General features: G+C 52.6%; 1 protein-coding gene across 3 annotated transcripts in view; it reads right to left on the reverse strand.

The window, feature by feature from the left end:
- Positions 1-3,004: 3,004 nt before the first annotated feature.
- KLHL22 (kelch like family member 22) overlaps positions 3,005-24,016 on the reverse strand; it is a 35,091-nt gene continuing 14,079 nt past the window's right edge. For all 3 annotated transcript variants that reach the window (XM_032875928.1, XM_032875927.1, XM_032875929.1), the window contains exons 3-7: positions 22,054-22,219; positions 18,683-19,401; positions 12,605-12,797; positions 5,977-6,210; positions 3,005-3,958 (exon numbers count right to left, since the gene is read on the reverse strand). In XM_032875928.1, coding sequence (XP_032731819.1) covers positions 3,593-3,958; positions 5,977-6,210; positions 12,605-12,797; positions 18,683-19,401; positions 22,054-22,219 — 1,678 coding nt within the window. In that variant the 3' untranslated portion in view covers positions 3,005-3,592. The remainder of the gene's footprint in view (positions 3,959-5,976; positions 6,211-12,604; positions 12,798-18,682; positions 19,402-22,053; positions 22,220-24,016) is intronic.

Below are 24,016 nucleotides of genomic sequence, written 5' to 3' on the forward strand. Positions count from 1 at the left end.
TGCAAAGGGTGTCTCCGCAGAAGGTAGAATGGCCCAGCAGTGGGCTCTTCGAGAACGTGGAGGGAAATGCAGATGGGGGCAAAGACAGAGAGAGAAGGCGGGAGTACTCCAGGACTGAGAGACCCTGCAATCCTCCTCCAGTGGTGAAAGGGGAGTTTGGGAGAGACATTCTACTTGAGAAGGCTGTTGGATCACCAGAGGTAAAAGTCCAGAAGGTGGAGGCTTGGGGGATCCTGCATCAGGAAGAGTGGGGTGACAGCATAGAGCAGCGCAGGGGCAGTGGGGGAAGGGGAGCAATGTGGAGAGGAACAGGGCGAAAGGGGACAGGGAGGAAGAACTCTGGGCCTGGGGAGCTGAGGAGTTGGCGGTGGTCTGGGACACAGACCCAATCCCAGAGACCACGGAGCGGGAAAAGGTGGGCAGGCTGGGATATGGAACAAAAGGGGGAGCATCCAGATCCCAGCAAAGATGAGCTTGTCTTTTGCAGACTTGGGAGTTGGTGGGAAGACCTGTGCAGGGAGAGGGCACCTGTGCTCTCTTGGAGAACAGGCTGCATGCAGGCTCCTCAAAGGAGGGAGAGGTGGTGTCCTTCCTCAGTCACGTGGAAATGGTCAGAGTGGAATGGGGGCTGAAGGAGGGAACAGCCACTGAAAAGCCCAAGGCTGTGGACATCACCAGACTGGCTGGGCCAGAAGCCTGTCCAGAGTAGGCTGGTGGAGGAAAGGAGAACAGGTAACTTCAGAGGTTAGGGCCCCTCCGTCAGCCATGCTGGTGCAGGAGGGAGGTCAGCGGCAGGCAACAGCTGGGTGGACTGCAAGGGGAAGTTGATGGGGCGCCTGGGTGGCTCAGTGGGTTAAAGCCTCTGCCTTTGGCTCGGAAGGGGAAGTTGAACCCCTGAGATCACAAATGCAAACACTTCTTGGGGACAAGTAAACAGGCTAGCCACTTGTGGGCAGCTCTGCCTGGGCATGGCCCTGACACAGCCCATGCTCTCCCAGCCTGGGGGGCCCCTTTCAAGAGGCCCCCCCTTAGACTGCCACCAAGAGGGGCCAAAAGTGGTCCATGTGGCTGCCCAGCTCCTAGCTTTAGAAGCACACCCCCTCAGGGCTTTGGGCACTCACCCCAGCAGGACTGAGTTCATGCACAGGCACCTCAAACTCCTCACCTTCTTTCCCTTCCTTCAGAACGGCTTGCAACCCCAAATTGCCTCCACTGTGAAGGGCACTAGCTGGATGATGCCCCCCACTCCATGCCAACACCAGGACCTCACACGTGTCTCAAATCTCTACCTACCCCATTGGTATATCACCCAGAGCAGCCCTTCTAATCACATCTGGCTGCCCCCAACGGCTCGCAGGCCTCTCCCCAGCCTCATCTCACTCAATATCCACAGTGAGATCGACATGGGCCCTGCATTCACCCCTGAACTTCCCATCACCTGGGAGGTGGCTATGATGGGACACAGGTGGAGGACCACTGTGGAGGTCGCCCACAGACGACCAACAACCACACATATGCCCCATGGGGGTGTGGAGCCTGGGCCGACTGGTTCCAGCCACGATGGCTTCCCCAGGGGGCCTTGAGAGGGTGAGGATTCGCAGGCAGAAAGGAACGAGCGCCCAGCTGAATGAAGGCATGAGGCGGGGCCTCTCTGAGAGCCTGCAGGCTGGAGAGCCCAGGTTGCCCAGGTCCCAGACAGGTGTCGGGAGGGGAAGCAATGAAGGCCTCCAGGCTGGCTGGACAGTGGCGGGAATCCTTTTAGGGCTCGTGTCTAGCCCACCCCATGCTCCACAGGACCTCACAGAACCTTCTTCCCCACCTTCCAGAGCAGAACTCTTACAAAGCTGTGGCCGCACCCTGAAGGCTGCGGGTGGAGGGGATGACACCAGCAAGCCTGGGACACACTGCAGGGGAGTGGCCATCTCTGGTGCTTCTCCTTCCCAGGGACTCTGGGGTCTGCAAGAACTGCTGCCCTGGCCTCAAGGTACTGTGAGCCCCCTAGCAGGGGAGAGGACACTGAAGAACGTGGCTACTCTGTCCTGCTGGAAGTGACCCACTAGGCTCAGCACTGGGATTGCCACCCAAGCTAGAAATGCACGATGTCACATAGGGGTTAGGGAGTGGGCGCCTATTCTTGAGGGGTACCCGATCCCTGAGAGACAGGAAGATCATACACATGGCCCTGAGGGGCAGGCAGCAACTCCCACTGTCTTTAGGGCATCTGGGCCCTACCTCTTCCTCCCATCAAGCAGCACACACTGTCCCTCTGCTCTCCTCCATCCACAACAGAGTGCCAGCTTCCACAGGCTCTGGGGCACAGAAAGAAGACGCCGGTGTCCTTGCGCTCTGCCCAGGAGACTGGAAGTGACGGTTCCTCTGCAGGTTGCCCCCTGCCGTTGGGAGTTCGCAAGAGCAGAGGCTGTGGCAGGAGGAGGGGAGGGGGTTCAGGTGGAAGGTCAGCTGCGCAGAAGCAAGGGAGGTGCTGGAGGCCCAGCCCACTCGAGGGTGGCCCCAGAGGTTGCCAACTGCTGTGCCACCACGACCCTTGAGACCACATGCTAAGAACTCAGATAGCGAACCTATAGGAAATGTAGCTCCCCTTCCCACCCCTGCCACACTCAGATCCAGCAAGCAGGGAAGAGCCTATGGTGAGCGGGTCTCCCTCCCCAGGCTTGGGGCTGGGCTTTACTCAGGGCCATGAGATTGCTCACCAAGCTGGACTGAGGTTCAGAGAAGAGCACCTCACCAGAGGTGGTGTTCCAGCAGGCTGGGTGACCACGTCTCAGCAGACCAGGGCGGGTTTCCAGGTTTCCCAGTAACAGCCTGGCTAGCTGGGGGTGGGTGGGTGAGGGGGGTACTGTGCTTTTCCGTCAGATGGGGGCTCCTGTCCTGCCACTGCCACTCAGCAGCTCTGGGCCCGGAAGGCCACAGGCACCCGCAGACGACAGCCTTGCACCGGCTGTGAACGGATGGTAAGGCTGCGGCCACAGGAACACAATTCACACCTTTTGTAAGATGATTTATTTCATTTATCAACAACATGGGGTCAGAAAAGCCCAGCTGTAGTAGATCTTTTTATTACTAGAACCAGTCTTGGGCAACTCTATGTATCTCCGTTCCCTTTCCAGGCCTTGGGAGCTTGCAGTAGCTCAAGCCTCTGAATGCTAGGCAGGCGACGGGCTCACTCCATCCCCTCCCTGCCCACGGAAGGCGGTACGGTGTGTCTCGGCCGCCTCACCCACAGGGCCAGTCCCCAGGTCCCTTTGGAGAAGGGTGCCCTCTCAGCCCAGCAGGGAGTAGAACCAGGCATTGGGGAGTCCAAGACAGCTGGTGACGCCATGCCCCGTCCAAGCTGAGGAGGAGCGGGCTCGGTAAACTCTCCAGAGAACCAGAGCCCTCCGCAAGCATTCCCATGGTAGGCCGATCACAGACACAGATCTGCAGAGCTCCGCAAATAACCGCTGTAGACCGGCGGGAAGGATGGGTGGCAGGAGCCAGCAAGCACGCGGAGCCAGCAGGAGGGGCCGCTGGGGGGGCCCTGCTGCTCTCGGAGCTCCTGCCACCTTCCCTTCGGACACCAGGTGCGGGAGCCCTAGTCCTCACTTGAGTTGTCAAACTCCTCCCAGTCAGACACGCTCATCACCTCGGAGGCAAAGTCCGGGTCGGCCTGGCTGCGGTCGGGGGTCCCACGAGGTGGCTCGAGGAGCAGGGAGCGAGGCAGGGTGAGTACGCAGGCTGCCAGGCCCGAGATGGAGTTGTCGAGCTGCGGCCCCTCCTCCCAGCAGTCCTTCTCCACGTCGTAAATGTGCACGTAGCCCATGCGGCTGCCCCGGTTGTGTGAGCGGCCACCCAACACGTAGATCCTGGTGTCCAGCACAGCAATGCCAGGCTCGCCGTGCCCGGCTGGGAGTGGGCAGACAGATGACCACTGCCCAGATGTGCAGCTGTAGCAGGCCACCTGCAGAGCCAAGGTCAGAGTAAAGCAGGGCACCTGCTGGGATGGGTCTGCCAGGCTGCCCTGGACCAGCCGGGCAGGGCAGCACTCTCGGCCAGGCCCTGGATTCAGACCAAGGCTAAGGGACACAGCCAGGCTGTGTGCAGACCCGGCTCCTCTGGGGCCAGCATCAAAATGTCCTGTCTCCCGGCCAGGCTGACCTCTGTCCTGCCTCCAGGCCCTCAGCCAGCCAGCAGCCCCTGATGTGCCACACCTCCCCACGGGCACGCTGTTCTTCTCTAAGGTCTGGGGTTCTCTCCCCTCCACGACACTGAAATTGACCAGAGGCACAGACCCCAGCTAACTCCCTCACGACACCCAACTCCAGGGGGAAGTGCAGATAAAATGTGGAAGGAGTTAACTCACTGACTAGTGATGACCACCAACATTCTCACATCTCCAAACGTCCCCTGAACAGTAAACAAATACATGGGAAAATGTTCCACCTACTCGTAATCCAAGAAATGTGAAAGATGGGTTAAATTTGTCCCTGACAACTAGCAGTCACTGGGGGAAGAAAAACCACAAGACCCATTGCTGATAACTACGTAAGGAAGCCACCTGTCTGTGCATTTCTCTGATAATCTGGGAAAGCTGTTTGACAGTAGCTTTAAGAGCCACAAAAAATCTTATCTTTTTGGCTTAATAAGCACCTTTGGTTCTCCATCTGTGGTCAGCAGAAAAATGACCCCCCAGAGAAGTCCATGCCCTAGATCTCTAAACCCTGTGTTACTTTACATGGCAGAAGGGACTCTGTAGACATGCTTTGGGGTATGGACCTCAAGGTGGGAAGGTGATTCTGGACTTGCCGGGTGGGCCCATCTAATTGCACAAGTCCCTGAAAGCAGAGGGGGAAAGCCTACCAGGAGGGAAGAGAAGTCACAAGGACAACTTGCTGTTGCTGGCTGAGGACAAAGCGGCCCCATGCCAGGAATGCAGAGGCCTCAAGAAGCCAAGAAGGGCCTTTACCCGACAGCCAGCAAAGAAACAGGGACCTTAGTGCCACATAGGCAGGGAACTGAATTCTGATAACCTGAGTGAACAAGGAGTCAGATTCTCCCGTAGGGCCCCAAAAAGGACAGATGCCCTGAGGACACCTGGATTTTAGCCGAGAGAGACCACATCAGACTTAGGACCTACAAACTGTAAGAATACACTTATATTGTTTCAAGTTATTAAGTTGGTGGTGATTTGTCATGGAAGCAATAGGAAAGCGACCCACGAGAGCCCAAGGGTTCTCACTACTCGGAGCCTGTTAAAACAGATGGCTGAGTCCCGGCCCTACAGGTTCCAATTCAGTGGGTCTGGGGTGGGACCCAAGAACCTGCATTTCTAACATGTTCCCAGGGATGCAGGTGCTGCTGGTCTGGGACCACACTTTGAGAAGCAGAGCTCTCACCTAAGAAAACAATCCAAAATGCCTGAAATGCACTACAGAGCATAATTTTTGTTACTTGGACCAAACCAAATGACACATCAAAGTGACAGAATTCTGCATGGCCACTAAAGTGGGCAGTCGCTATGGAAACTAAATATTAAACTGGAACTATTCAAAGGATCTGCAATGCAGTCATACTAACTTTATAGTTAATGTTTTTAATAATGAAAACAAATGAAAGTACCCTGTCTGATACTATACTGGTGGATATATGTCATTGGTCCAAACCCAGAGAATGTACACCACCCAAGAATGAACCCTTAAACTACAGGCTTGGGGTAGAACGTGTCACGGTGGGTTCATGGGTTGGAACGAATGCCCCGCTGGTGGGGGGATGATGATCGTGGGGGAGACCACGTGTGCAGGGATGGGGGCACATGGCAAGTCTCTGCACCTTCTGTTCAACTTTGCTGGGAACCTAGAGCTGCTATAAAAAAATAAAGCCTATTTAATAAGGCGGCATACACATTGCAATTCACCCTGCATCTGAAACAACTGGAAGGGATGGGAAGAGCACATGCGTGGGCGGCCCAGCTCTGCTCACCTGGTGCACATCCCTCCGGTAGCCGGCATCATTGTTGCTGCCCCCGATCACGTACAACTTGTCCAGGAGCGTGGCCATTCCGTGCCAGGCCCGCCGCACGGGCCCATCAGCCAGGCTGTGCCAGGTGTTGCTGTCAGGGTCATAGCAGTGCGTCTCCTTCAGGTAGTCGTCCCCCCTGCGGCCGCACGTGACGTACATCTTCCCCTCCAGCGTGGCGCCCGCATGGGCATACACCTGCCACCAAGAGAACCAGGAGTGTGTGGGAAGGGGGCAAGAGGGCCGTGACAGAAGGCAGCCAGGGGCCCTCACTCAAACCCCATCCCTTGTGGTGTCCCCAACTTCCACCTCACATCCTGCTGAGAACCCTCCCTGATTTGGTCTGAGTCACCCACCCTCACTTTACCCCAATAAAGTCTTGGGACAAGTCTAGGGACCCAGAGGTGACTCTGAGCTTCTACAAGGGGAAGAACAGAATCTTTGTCTTTCCCTCACCCCTCAAGGAGACATCTGCATGGGGCGGGGGAGGGGGTGCTCAAAGCAATCAAAGCCCAGCTGTTAGAGCCAGTCACCAGAGGAGACCGCACTTCTGAGAATACCTGACCTGCCCTCAGTGGCCTCCACCCCTCCCCCACTCCCAATGACCAGCCAGTTCTCCAGGCCTGCTGACCCCACTTTCAAAATCATTCACAAATAATATCTAACCATATGGTGAGGAAGAAAATGAGATGCAAAATCAAACACAAAGAACAATGCCATTTTAGTGATGGTTATGTGTGAAAGAAGAAAATACACCACCCTGCTTTTGATTTTGGTCCTCAGACCTGGGCGTGCACCCTGGGAGGGGATCCCCTCCCTGCCCAGCCACCTTGACCCTTCACACCGGTCCCTATGGCATCCAGGACCTCCTCTCTCATACCCACTTGCTCAACCCACCCCGAGCAAGGCCTTCATGCTGGGCCCGTTGCCCCCAAGACAGAGCATTGTGTGTTTTGGGGGCAGAGGAGCCCCATGGGGCATGGAGGCTCCAAGGTTCGTGTTTCAGAGGCAGCCACTAACCCTGAGGCTGTGTGGTGATACAGCAGAGGGCTGGAGAGGTGGACAGGGGACAGAGCAGTGGGCAGGACATAAACCAAGGCCTGGGTCTTCTCTTATCAATGGTGGGGACATGGGGAAGTTTTGGTAGTTTGGGTTTTTTTTTTTTTTCCATTAAGATTTTATTTATTTACACACACATAGAGAGAGAGTACATAAGCAGAGGAAAATCAGGTTCCCCGCTGAGCAGGGAGCCTGAAATGGGACTTCATCTCAGGACCCCGGGATCATGACCTGAGTCAAAAGCAGACGCTTAACCAACTGAACCACCCAGGCATCCCTTGGGTTTGTTTGTTTTTAATCAAATTTTTCATTTTGAAGTAAGTGTAGATTCACACATAGTTGTAAGAAAATACAGAAGCCATGTACTTTTTACCCAGGCTCCCCAGTGACAGGCAGTACACCTCCAGCACAGTAGCACAGCCAGGATGCTGATGCTGACCCAGTCAGGACACAGGACACTTCCATCTCCACTAGGATCCCTCCTGTTGCCTGTTTGTAATCACACCCACATCCCCCTGCCCCAGCCCGCTCTTTAAACCCTGTCCATCACTAATCTGTTTCTCCATTTCTATAATTCCGTCATTTCAAGAGTGTTATATGAATGGAATCACACAGCACATAACCTTTTGAAACAGGCTTTCTGTGCTACCTCAGGTTCATCTAGACTTGCTCATATGTGTCCATAGTTCGTTTTTATTGCTGAGTAGAATTCCACGCTGCGTATCTGCTACAGTTTGCTTAGCCATTCACCTGCTGAAGGACATTGGATTTGTTTCCACTTTCTGGCTGTTTGTGTACAGAGTTTTCATTTTTCTGGGATAAACGCCCAGGATGGCAACTGCTGGGTTGCATGGTAGTTGGAAGTTAAATTTTTTTTTTTTTTAAGATTTTATTTATTTATTTGACATAGATCACAAGCAGGCAGAGAGGCAGGCAGAGAGAGAGGGGGAAGCAGGCTCCCTGCTGAGCAGAGAGCCCTATGCAGCGACCCAGGACCCTGGGATCATGACCTAAGGCAGAAGCTTTAACCCACCTAGCCAGGCAGCCCAGAAGTTAACTATTTAAAGACATTGTGAAATTCTTTCCCAGTGTAGCCATGCCATTTTATAGTCCCATCAGCTCTGCGGTCCCGCCAGCACTGGCTGTGCCACTAGTTTTTATTTTAGCCATTCTAACAGGTGGGCTTCTCACTGTGGGTCGCATTTGGGTTTCTCTAATGGCTAACGACATCGAACATCTTCTCGTGCTTATTTGCCATCTGATATCCCCCCTCCAGAGTTCTGATGACAAGTCCCATTTATTGATTTTTCTTTCTTTTTTTTTTAAAGATTTATTTATTTATTTGACAGAGATCACAAGTAGGCAGAGAGGCAGGCAGAGAGAGAGAGGGGAGGAAGCAGGCTCCCTGCCGTGCAGAGAGCCCGATGCGGGGCTCGATCCCAGAACCCTGGGATCATGACCTGAGCCGAAGGCATTCTTTTTATGACTCATGCTTTGGGGGTCAAATCTAAGTACTTGTTGCCCAGTCCTAGATCCCAAAGACTTTCTTCTTTTTTCCCCCCTAAGTACTATATAGATTTACGTTTTACACCTAAGCCCATAAACCACTTTGAGTTAATTTTTTATAAAGTATGAGACTTGGTCAATGTTCCTCTTCTTTGCTTACAGATTCCAACTGCTCTCATATAATTTGTTGAAAAGTTATCTTTTCTCCATTCATTTGCTTTTGCACCTTTGTCAAAAATCAGGTGGGCCTATCAGCAGGTTCTCCTTGCTGCTGCACTGATCCACACCTAGCCCTCTGCTAACACCACAGTCGTGACTACTGCAGCCATGTAGTTAAGTCTTGAAATCAGGTAGACTGATTCTTCCCACTTCATTCCTTTATATTTTTTATTTTTAAAAATTTTTTTTAATTTAAAATTTTTTAAAATTTTATTTAGGGGCGCCTGAGTGGCTCAGTTGTTAAGTGTCTGCCTTAGGTCATGGAGCCTTAGGCTCAGGTCATAATCCCATGATCCCAGAGTCCTGGGATCAAGCCCTGCATCAGGCTCTCTGCTCTTCGGGAAGCCTGCTTCTCCCTCTCCCCCTCCCCCTGCTTGTGTTCCCTCTCTCGTTGTCTCTCTGTCAAATAAAGATTTATTTGAGAGAGAGTGAGAGAGAGAGAGAGAGCACAAGCCAGTGTGAGTCCACGTGAGAGACCACAGTGAGGATTTCAATTTTTATACGTTCACTGAAGTTTGCTTCCCATTGGTGCTACTGCCTATGAACCCCTTCACTTGTAAGTCTGAGATATATGAGGCAAAAAGGAAATCCAGGGAACACATAACTGTATGGACTGCCTTCTCTCAACCATTCTGAGGCTTAAGGGTTTTTTTTTTTTTTATGTGTATGTCCAGAGTTTTGAGTTGTACTTAGCAAGAATTAGGAGGAATACATCTACTCTATCTTCCCAGAAGTGTGAGTTCTTTGGGGAGGTTTTTAAGTGAGAAGAGTTCCCTGCAGAGGTCCCACTTTTCTCCCCTGAACCACAGGAAGGCAGCACTCCACCTGGTGCTGGGACAGGGAATTCATGGTCTGTTGGGGGCACGTCAGCAATGCCACACTGGTGGGACTCAGCATTACGTGGGTCCCTAAGAAATAGGTAAGAGAATGTGACAAATGGATAAAACTGTGTGACACTTTTCCCTCAGTCATTTGCTATGTCTGACTATGGGTTCTAGGACAGCAACATGAGCTACACACTTCCCTTCTCCAGGACCCGTGGGCCCCCTCTGCTCACAGGAGAAAACCTCCCTGCTCTCTGGCAGTTTTCCCTCCCTGGATGCCCCCCACAACCCCCTTCTCGTCCCTGTTCCTCTGAACTGATCACAACTGCTCCCATGGCCAGCATACCATCATTGCTATCTCCTGGCTGACCACTCCCCTGAGCTTGACTTTTAATGTCAAACTGACATTTCCCACTGGAATACTTATCATGATATATAGGGAACCCTTCCTTTTCTTTTTCATTCCCAAACCCATCTGTCCTCTTGGTCGGCAGCTTAGCCATCCACCCACGTGCTCAAACCCAGAGCCTGGGCGTCTTCCATGATCTCTCCCCTTTCATTCTCTACCATCTGATCCATCAGCAAGTCTGGTCAGTTTACCTCCAAACTATGCCTTGAACCTGCCCAGCTCTCTCCTTCCCCACAGCCTCTACCCTAAGACAAGCCACTGTCCCCCCCACCTGGACCACCCAGTGGCTCAGGAGCTGCTCTTCTCCATCCTTGTCTCTTCACAGTGCCTCCTCATGCCATCCCTCTTTCTCAGATTGGGAATGCCCCCTCCTGACCTGGGAACTCCTTCCCTCTCCCAGCAGCTGCTTCCGTTAGACCTTGGTCTAATCAACATCTCTTCAGATGCCCCCACCCCAGTCTTTTCAGATTAGTCCTGCCAGACCCCCCTCCCGGGACAATGCTGAGCTTAGGCCTCTCGATTTCCTTCACCACACTTAGCACAATTAGCAATTACTAATTACTAATAAACTGATTTGTTTAGTGGTTAAGAGTGGTCTCTCTGGGGCGCCTGGGTGGCTCACTCATTAAGTGTCTGCCTTCGGCTCATGTTGTGATCCCGGAGTCCTGGGATCAAGCCCTGTGTCTGGCTCCCTGCTCAGCGGGGACTCTGCTTCTCCCTCTCCCTCTGCTGCTCCCCCTGCCTGTGTTCCCTCTCTTGCCGTCTCTTTTTCTGTCAGATAAATAAATAAAATCTTAAAAAAAAAAAAAAAGAGTGGTCTCTCTATTAGGCTGTGAACACCATGGTCTGGAGGGGTACTTTTCTCATCTCTTAACACCACTGGATCCCCAGGGATTTGTATATGGTAGGTGCTTAATAAATAGTAGCTGAACAAATAAATGGTAAGAAAGAAGTAACATTGACAGGGGAGAACCTGGTTGAACACCGAGGCTGCCCCTCTGTGGCCACATCGGAGAACTGCACTTTCCAGACAAAGAAGCCCTGGAGCCCAACAGCCTCCATTCCCACTCATTCCTTTCCAGAAGAGAATTCAGGGGTCCATCAGGTCTCAAGGACCGCCTGATCTTTCCCATGCAAAATCTCTTCCTTTCTCCAGAATGAGGGGAAGGAGTACCCCACTAGAGGCACTTTCTTCCCCAGGGAAGTGGAGGAACAAGGAGCAGGCCAGCTTTCCCTGCCTGGGAGGAAACCCCCAGCCTCAGAGCCCTTGAGGGCCATGGAGAAGAGCTGGACCCATCAGGGAGACCTCAGCCCCCTGAGGTCAAAGACTACAGCCTTGGGGGGATTGGAGAGGGGACAGAGATAAGAGGAGGTGTGGAAAGAGGTTCAGAAAGGTAGGAGATCGGGGCGCCTGGGTGGCTCAGTGGGTTAAAGCCTCTGCCTTCAGCTCAGGTCATGATCCTGGGATACTGGGATGGAGCCCTGCATTGGGCTCTCTGCTCAGGGGGGAGCCTGCTCCCCCCCTCCCTGCCTGCCTCTCTGCCTACCTGTGATCTCCGTCTGTCAAATAAATAAATAAACTCTTAAAAAAAGGGGGGGGAACAGAAGATCTTGTGGCAGAGCCTGGACAACTGCCCCACATGTGTCCCCATACCATCCTCTGCCTCTAGAGTGCCCAGGGATACCCCTGGATACACATGATCTTTAAAAACAAGCAAACAAATGTGAAATACAACTTCTAAAGTGGTGTTTTGACCTTTTCAAAGGCCCCACCCTCCAGGAAGCCCTTGAAGTTGGGAGACTCCCGTGCCCTCCTCTATCACAGTGTCCCTCCTGTCTAACAACATCTTTGAACACACTTCAGACCAGCTCAACTATGCTGAGGGATAGACAAGGGGAAGGTTTTTGTCGACATTTGAACTGCAGGATTATAGTAGTTTCCTCAACGGGTCGGGGGGCGCCTGGGTGGCTCAGTCAGTAGAACTTCCAGCTCTTGGTCTCAGCTCAGGTCCTGATCTCGCAGTCATAGGATCCAGCCCCATGTCGGGCTCCACGATCAAGGAGTCTGCTTCAGATTCTTTCTCAAATAAAATCTTTTTTTTTTTTTAAAGATTTTATTTATTTATTTGACAGAGATCACAAGTAGACAGAGAGGCAGTCAGAGTGAGTGAGGAGGAAGCAGGCTCCCCTCTGAGCAGAGAGCAGAGAGATGTGGGGTTCGATCCCAGGACCCCGAGATCATGACCAAGCCGAAGGCAGAGGCTTATTAACCCACTGAGCCAACCAAGAGCCCTCAAATAAAATCTTTAAGAAAAGAAAAAATAAAGCAGCTTCCTGGGATCAAGGTGGCGAGACCAAGATGGGGATGAAATTCCGGGAACAGGATCTGGTGTGCACTTGGTGAGGTTCTCCCTAGGAGGCTGTATGAACTCCAGGGGTCCCCTGCCCCAATCACAATGCAGAGTCTTTGGAGGTACCCACTAGTTCTGGTTCCCCAGCTTGGCCATCCACTCTCTCTGCACATCCTAGAAGGAAAGAGGGCAGGAAAAGGCCCCTTTGGGAGGGGTTTCCTTACCTCCCTCTTGAGAGGAGCCACGTAAGCCCAGGAGTTGGTGGTGGGATCGTAACGCTCCACGGCACTCAGATCATTATGGTAGTCGCGGCCCGCCACCGCATAGATGTACCTGCCCACCACACACACACACAGGTCGGCGTGTTCCTGCTGCAGCGACTGGATCTGGAACCAGCGGTTGTGCCTTGGGTCATACCTTTTGAGGGAACACGAGGGCAGGGCATCACTGATAGGCCAGAAAGTTTGCCCAGCAGGCCCACACCTTCTGTTCCACCACTGTACCCTGAACCCGCCACCCCCCAGCTGCCCCAACACACCAGCACATGCCCATCTACAACCACACCAGCAGGCAGTCTGAACATGGGTGTGTCTCTAGCACAGAGCCTGGAAGGCATGACCAGGAGCCCGTCTTTCTTCATCATCCTTTGCAAAAAGTCATATCCCCAAGCAGCAGCTTCATTCCGAGCTTCTTTGTGCAACTACCCCCTCCCACAGCCCTGAGAGTCCTCTGCCCTTCATCAGTCTTTGAAGGCCTTCATTTGCATACTCAGCCCAGGCAATCGCAGCCTTCCTGGGAGACCCACATCACCCCTCACTTCGTCTTCGGGCATGCTGGACCCACACGGCAAAGGCCTCCTAGCCCTCTCCAGCTGGCTGCTCACCAGTCCGAACGGAAGCCCGTGTTCCCTTTGCTCACCCGATCCCACACTCACCAGCAAGCCCCCACTCATACCAAAATCCTCACCTAGCCTAGCAGCTGAGGCCCTTCACAGGCCAATCTACACACCTGCCTTGCCGGCACTCAGCCCTGCCCCACTCCATGCCCCAGGCCTGGCACTTTGTGGGACATGCAGGCAGGTATGCTATTTGGGTGAATACGGAGGATTACAGAGCCTTAAGTGACCAGGACCCTGTGAGCCCGAGCCCCAGAGTCCACTCTCCCCACCAAACTGAGTCTGGACCTTTTCCCCTGGTCATCCACTCTGGTACCAGTTCTGAGTGCCTGCTTCTGGAGTCTCCTTCCTCAAGAGCTTGTGCATAATTATAGCTGCTTTCAGATAAGTGGTTTTTGTTTCTCCACGGAAAGACCAACTCCAAAGGGATGAGCTGAACTTCAACTGGCTCATTAGAGAAGGAACAGTTTTCTTTGGTCGGTGCCATATACGGTTGGTGGACAGATGGATTTCAACCTTCGCCCCAAAGCACTAGTGAGATGTGCTCTGCGGCTCCTCCTGCCTGCCTGCGCCTTTCAGCCAGCTCCTCCCTGCCCGCGAGGAATGGCAGGAAACAGGACACCTCAGCGGCTGGGGCTAACAGGAGAGAAAAAAGCACATGCGCACGGGTCACAGAGACCCAGGTTTGGGAGCTGGTCTGCCCCGGTCCAGCCGGGTGCGTGCAGGCATCAGTTCTCCCCGCTCCAGCATTCATTTAGTTTCTGCGCCTGGCAGACGGGAGGATGCCGCCTGCCTATGAAAGCTTCACAAGGACTCAGAAAGGACAATGCACATGAAAAGGGTCCTTGTCACACCGGAAGGGAGTTTGTAAAGGACTGGTTCGAGTCTGTATTCCTAGTCCTCACTGTAGCTTGGGGCAGATAGCGCACTGTCTGCTTAAAGAATTAAACAAAAATTACCAACAGTGCAATCATTCAGTCATCGCTGGCCGCCCAATGTGGATCAGGCATGGTGCTCGTGCAGGGAACCCGAAGGGAAAGTCCATACAAGCACGCTTCTTTCAACTGTAGAGGTACAGAGAGGGTGATCTACCCAGAAGTCATGATCCACTGGACAGCAGGGGCTGGGAGGGCAGAGCTCTCTCATGGAGAGACCAGGAAGGTCCCGGGGCGAGCCAATCCAAGGTCTAGCTAGAGAGAGGCAGCAAGGCCATTCCAGGGGCTCAGCACTCACGGAGGTCCTGCCAAGTGACTGGGATGGGCGCTTCCCACTGCCTTTCCTGTGCACGACACTCATTCATGTCCATGTCTCCTCCACCCCTATTTCTGGTCAAGTGCAAGTCAGCATCTTCCACCAGAGTGAGATAAGACCCACCAGATGCTTCCGCTTGCTTCCTTCTGGTCTCCTGCCCTCACAGCTTCCTTGGATGCATTCATATGGCTTTGTGGTTTCAGACACACACAGAACACACTACACATACACACACTATACATCCATAATTTAGACACAACCGCAGTTGTGCTCACTTCTTATCTCTCCACTGTGTCCTATATTCCACATTTCCCATTTTATTGGATTTTCTACTTTGTTGGAATAAATCCTCAAGTAATGTTTTTTTTTAATAAAAAGGAGCTATATAAAGATATAAACAGTTTTAGTCACTTTAAGGCAGATTTTGGATCGCCCTACTGCAAACTCAGAAGTGCAAGCTAGAGTCAAAAAGAAATGCTATGAGGTCTTTGTTAAATCAGGCAGACCATTTTTCTTCTGTGTTTCCACAACTTAAGCATTCCTATGCCTATTAACAATATCCATTATAATCAAGGAAATTTTAAAAATATATTTTGAAATATGAATAGCCACAGAAATGCCTAAGGGAGAAAACAAGTTGCTATTCTAAGAAGGGTCCAACAGACCATGGGTGAGGTGGACAGTCAGTGCAGATCCCCCCATCTGAAAGTAGGGTATTCCTTGGGAACCTTTCAAAAGCTGAAATGGCATAAAACAAAGCAAATATAATTAATTCACGTGGGAAGAAAATGAGAGTGTTTCCAGACCCAAAAAATAACCGTTCTTAGGGCCTTTCTGATACCTTAGGTCACTGCTTGCTAATGGAGGCACAAAAGAAATGGAGACAAAGCACAAATGCTCACAGAGTTCAAAGCGCTGGCCACTTGATGCTGAGATGCTGACTGTAGTTTCCAGGGAAGGCGCCTGGAGGGCCCACTCTCGCTCAAGGGTGCATGTTGCCTCTGTACAGGCTTGCTGCAAAACCAATGCTGAACACTATCTTCGCTTTTAATCTTCTTTTTGTAAAAGCGAAAATCCTCTTTGGAATTCTACTGGTTAGCGAAAACAGGCACTAATGTAGGTCTTTCACAAGAGCAAAGTGGAGTAACATTGACTTTGAAAAGTAGGGGGGAGTACAATACAATTTGCTCCAAGACAGCTGACTTCTTACGTGCAGGTCCTGGATACCAATGCTCTGACATAACCTGAGAAGTCTCTAGCACCCCAAGTGCAAACCCTAATTGCAAATTTTGTCTTCTTGTATTCTGAGAGTCTGTAGATCTAAGGCTCATAAACGAAGGAATGGGAGAAAGGAGAGAACCAGACTCAGACCATTCCAATTAATATCCATCCAGCAGTTTTAGAAGTCTACAAGGAGACTGACGGAACTCCCACCCTGTAGAGGTGACAGACCCCAGGGTCCTGCCACCACCCAGGCAGACATGCACCCCAACCCCTTCATGGTGCCCCCCTGCCAGGCAGGTCTCACCCACCCCACCTGCCATGATGACCCAACCTTGTCACTGGAGTTTGAGGCTGTGGTTATCAAACATCGCTGCTGATACTAGCATTTTCCAGAGTTTGGCTTGGGAAATTTACACCGGTCTTGAGTGAAACTGATAGCAAGTCATTAAAAGGGCAGACCAAGGGCAGGCAGCAGCCCCCGCTGTGGGAAAGCCCCACGGCCTCCCTGTGAGCACACAACCACCCCGCTGTATGATAAGAACTGGTGACCACAACACCCTGGAGAGGTCTGTTTTGCAGGTCTGTGGGTTGCTTTCAGCAGGGAGGTCTGGCCTTGGCCTTCCCAACGTGGAAAGAGGCCCCTAAAAAAGCAGCTTTGAGGCTTTTCAAGGGAAGGCTGAACCTGGTGCTGCCACACCCACTGTGGAGGGTATTTGGTTAGGGAGAAAATGAACATATTGTTTCCTCCTTTCTGAACTCAGCCTGTCCTGTGTTTAACTGGAGTTGAGCTGCCAAGCTTTGGGTCTCTTCAGTTTAACAGAGGTGATTGCTTCCTGGATCCCAGAAAGCAGAAGGGGCTGGGGCTCTCTCCTCACAGTCACCTCATGCTCACTTCCAAGAGGCAAGGACAGGCCAGACCCCACCCCCATCCCCAAAGAAGGAAACATGAATGTGAACTTGGTCAGTACCTAACTCACAGCCATGGAACCAGCTGGCACTCTCTCTCTCTGCAGTACCAGCTTTTTTTCAGCTTGCAAAAGATGGGAGACTTCCCACACACATCAAATCCCACAAAATCAAACCAAAGTACAGTGGAGGGGCCCTGGACACCTAATGGTAGCTGAGGCTGTGGGGATCTACCCTGATTCCTCTGTTCTGCCCCCAAAAATGGATAGCTCAATAGAGTGACAGAGCCGGAAGCATCCTACAGACCAGGACAGTCCACAAAACCCCCTCTTTTGGGTTCCTGCACTCAATTCCAACGTGTGTGTTGGGACGGGGAGCATGACATTTTCTCCACACCAATAAGCCATCCTCTGGATGCCAACTAAGTGTCCTACAATTCAACTCAATCCCAACGCTATCTACCTGGAGGTGCATCAGATCCCATAGTACGATGGCTCACTCCACAGGCTGGTACCGCCCTACCCCACCGTCCCCATTTCAGACACTAGTCACAAGCCCAGCCTGTTATCTACGCTTCTGACCTACCGGCTACCAACGGGAAGTTCCAGTGATCCCCTCCAGCCCACAATGCCAATCACAAGCACCAGGTTGTACCTCTGGCCAACTGGCCATAAATCAGAGATTCTCAAAACCCCCTTCCTTGGGTTTCATTAATCTGCCAGAGCAGCTCACAGAACTCAGAGAAACATTACACTTACTAGATTACCCATTTATTATAAAAAGATATAAATCAGAACAGCCAGATAGATACAAAGAGCAAGGTCTGGGGAAAGGGCAGGGAGCTTCCACACCCCCTCCAGGACAGTGTGTCACTTTCCCAGCACCTCCAGACTGGACGGTCGCCAACCCCGAAGCTCTCCCAACCCTCTCTTTTTGGGTTTTTATGAAGGCTTCGCTACATAGGCACACTTGATTAAATCACTGGCCATTGGCAACTGATTCAACGACAGACCATTCTCCTCTCCCCAGTGTCTGAGGGCGTGACTAAAATTCCAACCTTCTAAGGGGTAGGGTTGGTTCTCCTGGGGACCAGCAACCCCTCACACTCAGGGGCTTCCAGAGTCACAAACAAAGTTCAAAGTTCTGGCCACTTGATGCTAAAATGCAGAGTGTAGTTCCTAGGGAAGGCGCTTGGAGGTGTCATTCTCACAATAACTCTCTTAACAGCAAAAGACAGAATCAGTGCTTTCCTCTTAGGAAATTCCAAGGGTTTTGGAAGCTATGAACGATGAACTGTGTATAAAGACCTAACATATAGAAAAAACATACATAGTACATCACACCTCTCGCTCTTGGGAAACTGCCTGCTCAGAAGACCTCAGGGGACCCCGAGCCCACCAACACCATGGACGCCAGGGCAGGCAGGGGTAATGAAATCTCACATGGGGCTCATTGATGCCTGTTGGCTTTTTCGGTGCCCTGGGCTGAGGACTCTATACTACAAAAGAGGGAGGGAGGACAGGAAGCCACTCTCCACCAGGGGCTGTGGTTAAGAGAGCGGAGCACAGCTGACGGGCAAAGGGAACCTGGGATGAGACATGTCAAAGCTGGAGAGGGCAAGACACAAGGAGCAGCTGCCCTGCCCAGTGCTCCTGGCAACTCAGTCCCCTCCTTCTGAGGCCGATCCCTGTCCAGCCGGTCCAAGTGCACAGTCATTCACAACCTAGCCTCTCCCCCACAAGACAGCCGGGTGTGTGACCCACAATGAGTGGCTTTGAGAAAAAGACAAGAGTGAAAACAAGCACGCCTGGTGCCTTCTTCGTTGCCTCATCACAGCCAAACTCTCCAAATTAACCTGGACTTTATAAGGCGGTGCACCCCAGCAAGCCACAGATTAATTTATAAGGCTAGTGCCTCAGCCCTCGCAGAAGCCCCCCCCACAAGCAGCCTCTGAGCCCGCAGAGCCCCTAACTCCCACACGACAGCATCACCCACAGACCAAACCTCAGCCGAGCACCTCGCCTACCTCCAGCACCGGGACTCAGCGCGGAAGCCCTGGACATTGTTGTCCCCTCCGATCAGGTACACAAAGTTGTTGAGCACTGCGATGCCCTGGTTGGACATGCGGGGGGCCAGGGAGGCGGTGAAGTGCTTCCACTCTCCCAGCAGGGGGTTCAGGTACTTGGCCTGGTCGCTGAGGACAGTGGACGGTGTGGAGTGAATGCCCCCGAAGCCCACGACGCACTGGAAGTCCGAGCGCAACTCTGTCTGAGGGCCCTGCAGGCTGGGCTGCAGGCTCTCATTGCGGTGGTACATGAGTGCACTGGCCACCGTGTCCCTCAGCGGGCTGGGGTCCAGCTTGTCGTGCAGCCGCTGGAGGACCTCAGCTTCCATCAGGGGAAAGCGCACTGTCTCCAGGAGCTTGGGGGGCTCGTGCAGTGAGATCTGGTCGGCCTGCACCTGCTCCAGGGTGTAATGGTAGAGCAGGGCGCCCTCGTACACCTCGGTCTCGCAGGAGACCTCCAGGCGGTTGCTGCTGAGGAGGGAGTAGACCTTCTCCAGGGGAAGCTGGCGGTACTTGTCAGTCCGAGAGAAGGCCACAAAGTTTTTGAGGATGTAGGTGTCCAGCTGCTCAGTCAGACGGCTCAAGTCAAACAGCTCCGCCAGCCGGTAGACATCAAGGATGTTCTCTTCGTCCACCCAGGACATGAGGAAATCACAGCAGAAATGGATGATCTCTGGGATCTGTGAAGAGAACAAGCCCCGTTCGAGCCTGGGCTGGGAACAGTGTCTGGGTGAGGGAGACAGAGGGTAACAGCCATTGGCTACAGCTGGCCCCCCACCGCTCCCCCCAACCTTTCCTGAAGTGGAGGCGTGGCGCTGCTGTTCTCCCCCAGCTCTAGAGGCGACTGGGGCTCACTGCAGACTGACTGGGTCTAAATCCAGGCTTGGAAGAGATCTGTGGCACGTTCTTAACTGCTCTGAGCCTCGGTTTCCTCCTCTATAACTGGAGAGGAATAAATTGAAAATGAGACTGTACCCAGGAACTATCTGGCACAGAGCGGACCTTTTCACATCAAAAGTAGTGAATCTCTAGAGAATCAAGAGGCAGCTCAGCGGCCACCACATCAGCCACCCCTGCTCTGGAAGGCGCCTGGGACCCCAGGCTGTCTACAAGTCATCCAGCTCTCTTCTCCCCCGCCCCCCCCCACAACTGCGGGCTCAGCCCAAGCTGCAGCCCCAGGGAACCCACCCCCATCCCGGTAGCAGGGCCCTGAACCCCCCAGGAGCTAGGAACTGCCACCAGGCCATTTCAGATGCTCACCCAGCACCCTTCCTGGGAATCCCACTCAGTTCTTGAAAGGCTAGAAGCCATCCTGCCTGGGGAGAGGCCTGCACGACTCTGGTTAGCACAGAGGCCCCGGGTGGCCGAAACCTGTCCTTTTCCAATCATGCAGAACTGGTGGGTTGAAAGGAGGGCAAGACGGAACAGTGCTGAGGTGGGAGCTGAGAAGTGAGCCACAGGCTTAGAGGCCAGCCCATGCTGAGACAATCAGAGCATGGCCGGGTGAAGGACACAGAGAGGAGGGCTCTAGGGAAGCTGCCCAGGCATTGCTAAGTTGTAGGAAAAGAGGATTTTGAAATTGCTCTAAAAATGGGAATACTTCACTCATCATCAGCAAATTAACTGGTACACATAAAGTAATTCTGCTGGTATGTGAAGCTTAACCATAAATGTGTGAAATCTCATTTCAAAAACACTCCGTGCTTTCCAGGTCATTAGCCAAGAGCTGAATGGAAACCTGCGAAGCACCAGACATGTGTCTGCCCCAGATGGAATGTCCCCGTAGGGCTCTGTTAGGTCCTGGAAGTCTTCACTCGACTACCCATTTTCTCTCTTGCCCGGCACTTCTGCTTTGCCTCTTCTTCCTAAAATACTACTTCTGATCTGTCGTGGGCTAGGACACTGACAAGGTTCTGGGGAGAAGTGTGAGCAAAGAGCCCTCAGTGGGCATGAGAAGCAACTTCTGAAGAACCCAGGGGCCGTGTCACCCTCTCTTTCCCATCCTCACTGTCACAACAGGGGTGTCCTCTGCTAGGAAAGCTTACAGAGGAATCACCCCGGGCCTGCCCAGTGCAGAAGCCCCATGAGAGGCCTGGAAGGAGCCCTTTCTGGGAGTTACCCTGTGGTGACAGTCTTGGCGGGATTCAGACCCAGGTCTCTGGGGACACCAGGAACAGTGTGATCCTGAGCTAGGGCCAGGCAAAGAAGGGGAGCACGTGGTCACTGGCTACATGAACAAACATGACCATGGTGGGCCTATGGACTTGGAACTGTTATACCAAGTAAGACTTGCTTCAAACACACTGCATAGAAGCCCACTATGTTAAAAACAAAACCCCCAAAAGCTGAGCTGCTCGAGGTAAAGCAGAGGCTCTACATCCCGTGCTGCCCCCACAATGGCCTCAGAAGTGCTAACGTGCTCAGGAGCACTGGCTCAAGTCCATCTACTCATTGCATATGGCAAGCCAGGGTCAAACCAGCCCAGCAAGCAAAGGCCAAGTGTCCCCCAACCCCCATCTGAGAGAGACGGCGCAGGGAACTGCTGGGGCCCCGCCACAGTGTGAGGGCTCCAGACACCCCTGAACAGCTTGGCTTTCCCGACTTGAGTTTTTGCTGATGGCCCAAACGTGTTCTGACCTAAAAAAAGGTCAGGATAATGAATTCAGCATAGCATTTCACTTTCACTTTCAACAAATATAAGATGAGACGTCTCTTCAGCCAGATGAGACCATCTGACAACGGCTCCTGAAAGCAAAGGCACGTGCAGGCCCAGCCCTTGCGTGACTGCACCAACGCCACCGAGGTCACGCAGCCTTCCAAAACGTAAGTCACGCTGTCAAAGCCTCAGAAAACTTTCTGAGTTCTGTAGGAAAACAAGTATTCAAAATTCAATGACAAAAACGAAAAGTAGTTTCAAAGAAACTGGAGAGGCCAAGTGGGGTGGATGAGCAGAAAAGGCCTGGGCAACTGTGGGGGCAGCTCGGCTTCATCTGACACCGGGACACACGGGACATCACACACCCGCCTCAGGGTTGGCCTACATGTTTACATGTGGGATCTTCTCAGGGGCGGGGAGACCCAGGCAAAAGGAAAGGAACCAGCAGAAGGGCAGAGGGCAAAGGAGCCTGGGCCTGGAGGCATTTGGAGCAGCTATGGTTCGGTGCCCAGGGCTGGCTGAGCTGTGCACCACCTGCGAGCCTCTGCCCTACCTGCAGTCTCCTTTGCTGCCTGGTATCCTCACCTGCTGATCCCCCTCACGCCACTGTCCGGCAGACACCTGGGGATCACCCCCTGGGGTTGGGTCTGCTTTGCTGGAGCGAGGGCAGCCTCACCTGCAGCTGGCAGGCGGCGACCAGCGTCTCCTGGACATTGCTCAGGCTGAGCTCCAGCTCAGAGGTATAAATGAAATGCAGGATTTGGCACATGGCATTGTAGGACACGCCGTGGATCAGCACCTCTTCCTGCTCCATCTCCTTCAATCCCCCAGCAAACATCCCTCTGCAAAGTAAAAACATGAAAAAGTGCTGTCATATCAATCTGTATCAATCATAGCAGCGTCTGGGTGGCTCAGTCTGTGTCCATCTCTTGATCTCAGCTCAGGTCTTGATCTCAGGGTCATGAGTTCAAGCCCCACAATGAGCAAATCGGTATCAATTAGGATACCAGCCCAGCCTGCAGAGAGCAAGGGGGAGCAGGAGGCAGACTGACCCAGCAGTGATGTGCAAAAGAACAGTGGTTTGCGCTGAGCGCTGAGTCTTACCACGGAAGGTGCCCACCAGCTCCTGATCAAGTTTGGACAGCCACCCTAGAAATCACTGTCCACATTTCACATGCTGCAGGGTGTGGCACCTGAGACTCCTGGAGCCAGGGACAATGTCCGGCTTGCTTTCTGCTGCATCCACAATACACTTCCTGGATTACAGCTGCAGCCCAGAACATGTCATGAATGAATGGATGAATGAATAAATGGGAAACAAGTCATAAAAGTCAATCTATTCAAAATATACTGAGCACCTAACTAAATGTCAGCACCATTTAGAGTCAAAGGATTAACTGTCAAGTAAAGTGGTTAAGACTCCTACTTACAAGGAGTTTGATGCTAGGGAGGACGGCAAGTAAAGAACAAGGGATTTCTGAGTGCGGAAATGCTAGGAAGAAGCACAACAGGGCGTCTGATCTAGGAGCGCCCAGCTGGAAGAGGGGGAGCAGGGAGAGAATGAGGAGGAGCAGGGATAGGCCGAGACAGGGCTGGATGGCACCTCACCAGCCAGTGGATGGTATTCCAGGCGGAGGAATTAGGAGCTCAAGTCCTGGAGCAGGGATGAATTCAGTACACAGGCAGCCAGGCCAGCACAAGGAGGAAGTGAGCAGGTGAGTCAGGGCCAGATCCTGCTTCCCCCAAGTCAAGACTGAGTCAGGATTGAAATCCAAGCATAACGAAGCTCCGTCGGCGATTTTTACCTAGGATGGCAGCGTGAGCAGACTTTTCAGGCAAAAGGGTTCCTGCAGGCCTAGGGAGGGCCCAGTGGCAGGGAAAACATGTTGAAGGACTGAATCTAGGAGAGCACTGGAGGAACCAGGGCCCTTTGGCTGGGTTAGCTGGGCTGACAGGGACTTGGGAGGAAAGGGGTCAGAGTGAGGTCGGAGTTACCATCAGTGAGATGCCTCTGAGGCATCCCGGGGAGCCAGTTAATAAGCTGTTTGGGGCGAAAGAGCCTGGTGGTCAGAGGAGGCAGCAGGGCTGAACATGACAGCCACACAGAGAGGGCAGAATAGTTATTTTTGCATTTTGTTTATTTTTCAACTAGGTAATGTATATAGCAGTACAAGACTTAAAATACACAGGAGGGTGAAAGTTTTCCTCTTGCCCTCCTCCTCTGCTCTGCTCTGCTCTAGGCCATCAGTTGCCCTTCCCAGGGCAGCACCGCACCCAAAGGCAGTCCATGTACTCTATACTCTACGTTACATTGTGATTTAACAATGCATCTTGGAAATGGCTCCTTAACGGTATACACAGCGCCGCCCCTCTTTGTGTAAAGGCTACCATGGTTGATTTAACCTAAAGCGCAACATACCTGGGTTACTTTTTTTTCCTTAGAGAGAGAGAGGGAGAATCCTAAGCAGGCTCCACACTCAGCGCAGAGCCCGACGTGCGCCTCAATCTCATGACCCCGAGATCCAGCTGAGATCCAAATGAGCCAGCCAGGCACCCTTTAAAATGCCATTTCTATATTCTCTTTTTTTTTTTAAAGATTTTGTTTATTGGGACACCTGGGTGGCTCAGTTGGTTAAGCA

This window comes from Lontra canadensis, unplaced genomic scaffold (assembly GCF_010015895.1).
Source record: "Lontra canadensis isolate GAN:19392208 unplaced genomic scaffold, GSC_riverotter_1.0 scaffold57, whole genome shotgun sequence".
In the NCBI taxonomy this organism is placed as follows: domain Eukaryota; kingdom Metazoa; phylum Chordata; class Mammalia; order Carnivora; family Mustelidae; genus Lontra; species Lontra canadensis.